Below are 2,500 nucleotides of genomic sequence, written 5' to 3'. Positions count from 1 at the left end.
TATATATATATATATATATATATATATATATGTGTGTGTATATATATACGCCGTTCTTCCACATATAACTCTTAATAAAGAATTAAAAAATCCCATTTCGCAGTATTTTATCTCTATTGTATTCCTGGGTCCAAATCTGCCCTAGATGGCATCAGACCAACGTAATTTATTGTCCCTGACCCCGGCCATATGTGCCCAGGCCGATTGCGCCCCCCAAGGAGACACTCCGAGGGCACGAATAAAAATAATAATAAATAAAAGATCTGTCCAGCGAGATCCTTGCTCTTCCTCGCCTTAAGTCTTCTTTTTGTCACTACCCAATTCAGCGTCTATCATGCGAGGGCTCTGTTGGAGGTCATTGTAGAATTTATTATCTTCGAATACACGAGTGTTTCAGAATGACAGTCCTTATAGCTGCCATTCATCGTTTTGGCGTCGCGATGGCGGGGGTGTGAGTCTCAATTTTATCCTTGGGCAGTTTGTTGGGTGAAACGATGCTCTTGGGATTATTTGTAAGAAAAAAAGTAACAAAATACATTAGTATATGCAGACAGAGGTAACTACGCGGCAGTAAAATGCAGACCGCAACACAGAGCAACATTCTGCACAACCAAACGCAGAAATTCCTCCGTCGACTGAGTGTCACCTCAAGCACAGGATGCGGCGCCCTTATGGTGGCATCACCAAGGAGCGTCATCCAAGAGTGCCAGATGGCGGCGGCGGTCGGTGCCCCTGACGGACGCTGCATCTGGTGCTGCATCCATCTCCGCTTCATCCCGACGCCCTCGCGCATCCTGGTGGTGGTACTGGTAGTGTGCGGGGGTGGGGGGGTGAGGGGCGAGGGTGATACCCAACGCCACCTCCCGTCGACCCTCGGGTGTCTGGTTATGAGAGCCTTTTCCTCCTTGCTTATCTCGCGCGACGCCAAACCACTTTGTCCGAAAGAGGGAGATTCGATACACGCAAAGTCAGGTACGAAAAAAAGGAGCCGGGGCACTGACTGCTACACATTTCACCGCAATTTCAGATACTCCATTTTTTCTTCATCGCACGGACACAGTAGCCCACAGATGGACTCACAGGTCAGACCCGCGGCTTTTCACTGGTCTCCGTCGTGACTTCACTGCAGGCTTCGGTTCACATGAAGGCTCCTCAAGCTGTTTCACGAACCATAGACTTCAGTTTTAAATCTGTTGCTCTACATCACCGTAAGAGATGCCTTCCTTCCATAACGGACACGTGACAGACAGTCTTTTCGTATTTATATCGTGTCATAAGTCATAAGAACCGCGGAGATACGGACTTCAGCTGCACGTACAAACTGTTCTCCATCGTCTTTGAGCCTCGCCTCCTTTTTCCCCTACTTAATTTTTTTCATATTTTCATTATTCATTTATTCTCTTGCATACTTAATATTACGTTTTTAAAGATATACATAAAGGAAATGCAAAGTTACAACGACTCATTCTCTCTTTAACAAGATTCATATTTCCGCTTAAACGTGCTATTACAATAATGATACTAGCAATCAAGGTAAAATACAGCCTCCAGTATAGAAGTCAGCAGCAACTCATCAACCACACTCTTTTCGTCACTTTTCCCAGTCCTTAAAAACCGCACTCCTTTGTAAAACCAATAGCATCCTTGATAAAAAGAAAACAAGTGTTCTTATCAAAACCTTTATTCTCAGAAATTCCTAACTGAAGATCCAGTCTCAAGACCAGAGAGGGATTCACAGAAATAAGAACCTAAAAAAAGAGTAGGAATCGCTAACACCAAAATCCTTTTCTCACCTATGAACAACCTCAGTCCCCCCTTCCCCTTTCTCCCTTCTCTCTCTCCATCTCCCTTCCCCCTTCTCCCTTCCCCCTCTCCTTTCCCCCTTCTCCCTTCCTCCTTCTCCCTTCCCCCTTTCCTTTCCCCCTTCTCCCTTACCCATCTCCCATCCCTTTCTCCCTTCCCCTTTTCCCTTCCCCCTCTCCTTACCCCCTTCTCTTCTCCCCCTCTCCCTTCCCCCTCTCCCTTCTCCCTCTCCATCTCCATTCCCCCTTCTCCCTTCCCCCTCTCCCTTCCCCCTTCTCCCTTCCCTTTCTCCCTTCCCCCTCTCCCTTCCCCCTCCCCTTCCCCCCTTCTCCCTTCCCCATCTCCCATCACTTTCTCCCTTCCCCCTCACCTTTCCCCCTTCTCCCTTCCCTTTCTCCCTTTCTCCCTTCCCCCTCTCCCTTCTCCTCTCTCCCTCCTCCCTTCCCCCTTCCCCTTCCCCCATCCCCCTCTCCCTTCCCCTCTCCCTCCTCCCATCCCCCTTCCCCCTCTCCCTCCCCCCTCTCCCTTCCCCCCTCTCCCTTCTGCCTTCTCCCCCCCCCCCCCAAGGGCCTCCCACCTACGCCCACCATCGCCTCCTGGTAGCCACGGCCGCCCCCATCGCCATTCAAGACCCTATTTAGCCATCCCGTCGGGGTGAGCGACTGACGTGGTCATCATCCGTAATCGAGGAAGGTGA

General features: G+C 49.6%; 1 protein-coding gene across 1 annotated transcript in view; it reads left to right on the top strand.

Annotated features, from left to right (window-relative positions):
* The window catches only part of LOC125030415 (formin-like protein 20), a gene marked incomplete at its 5' end in the record, with an annotated part of 10,344 nt that extends 10,179 nt beyond the window's left edge, over nt 1-165 (top strand). The window contains one exon of the mRNA XM_047620451.1: nt 104-165. Coding sequence (XP_047476407.1) covers nt 104-165 — 62 coding nt within the window. The remainder of the gene's footprint in view (nt 1-103) is intronic.
* Between the last annotated feature and the right edge of the window lie 2,335 nt (nt 166-2,500).

This window comes from Penaeus chinensis, chromosome 11 (assembly GCF_019202785.1).
Source record: "Penaeus chinensis breed Huanghai No. 1 chromosome 11, ASM1920278v2, whole genome shotgun sequence".
NCBI lineage: Eukaryota > Metazoa > Arthropoda > Malacostraca > Decapoda > Penaeidae > Penaeus > Penaeus chinensis.
Note: the sequence above shows the minus strand (reverse complement) of the source record. Positions and strands in the feature narration are given on the sequence as shown.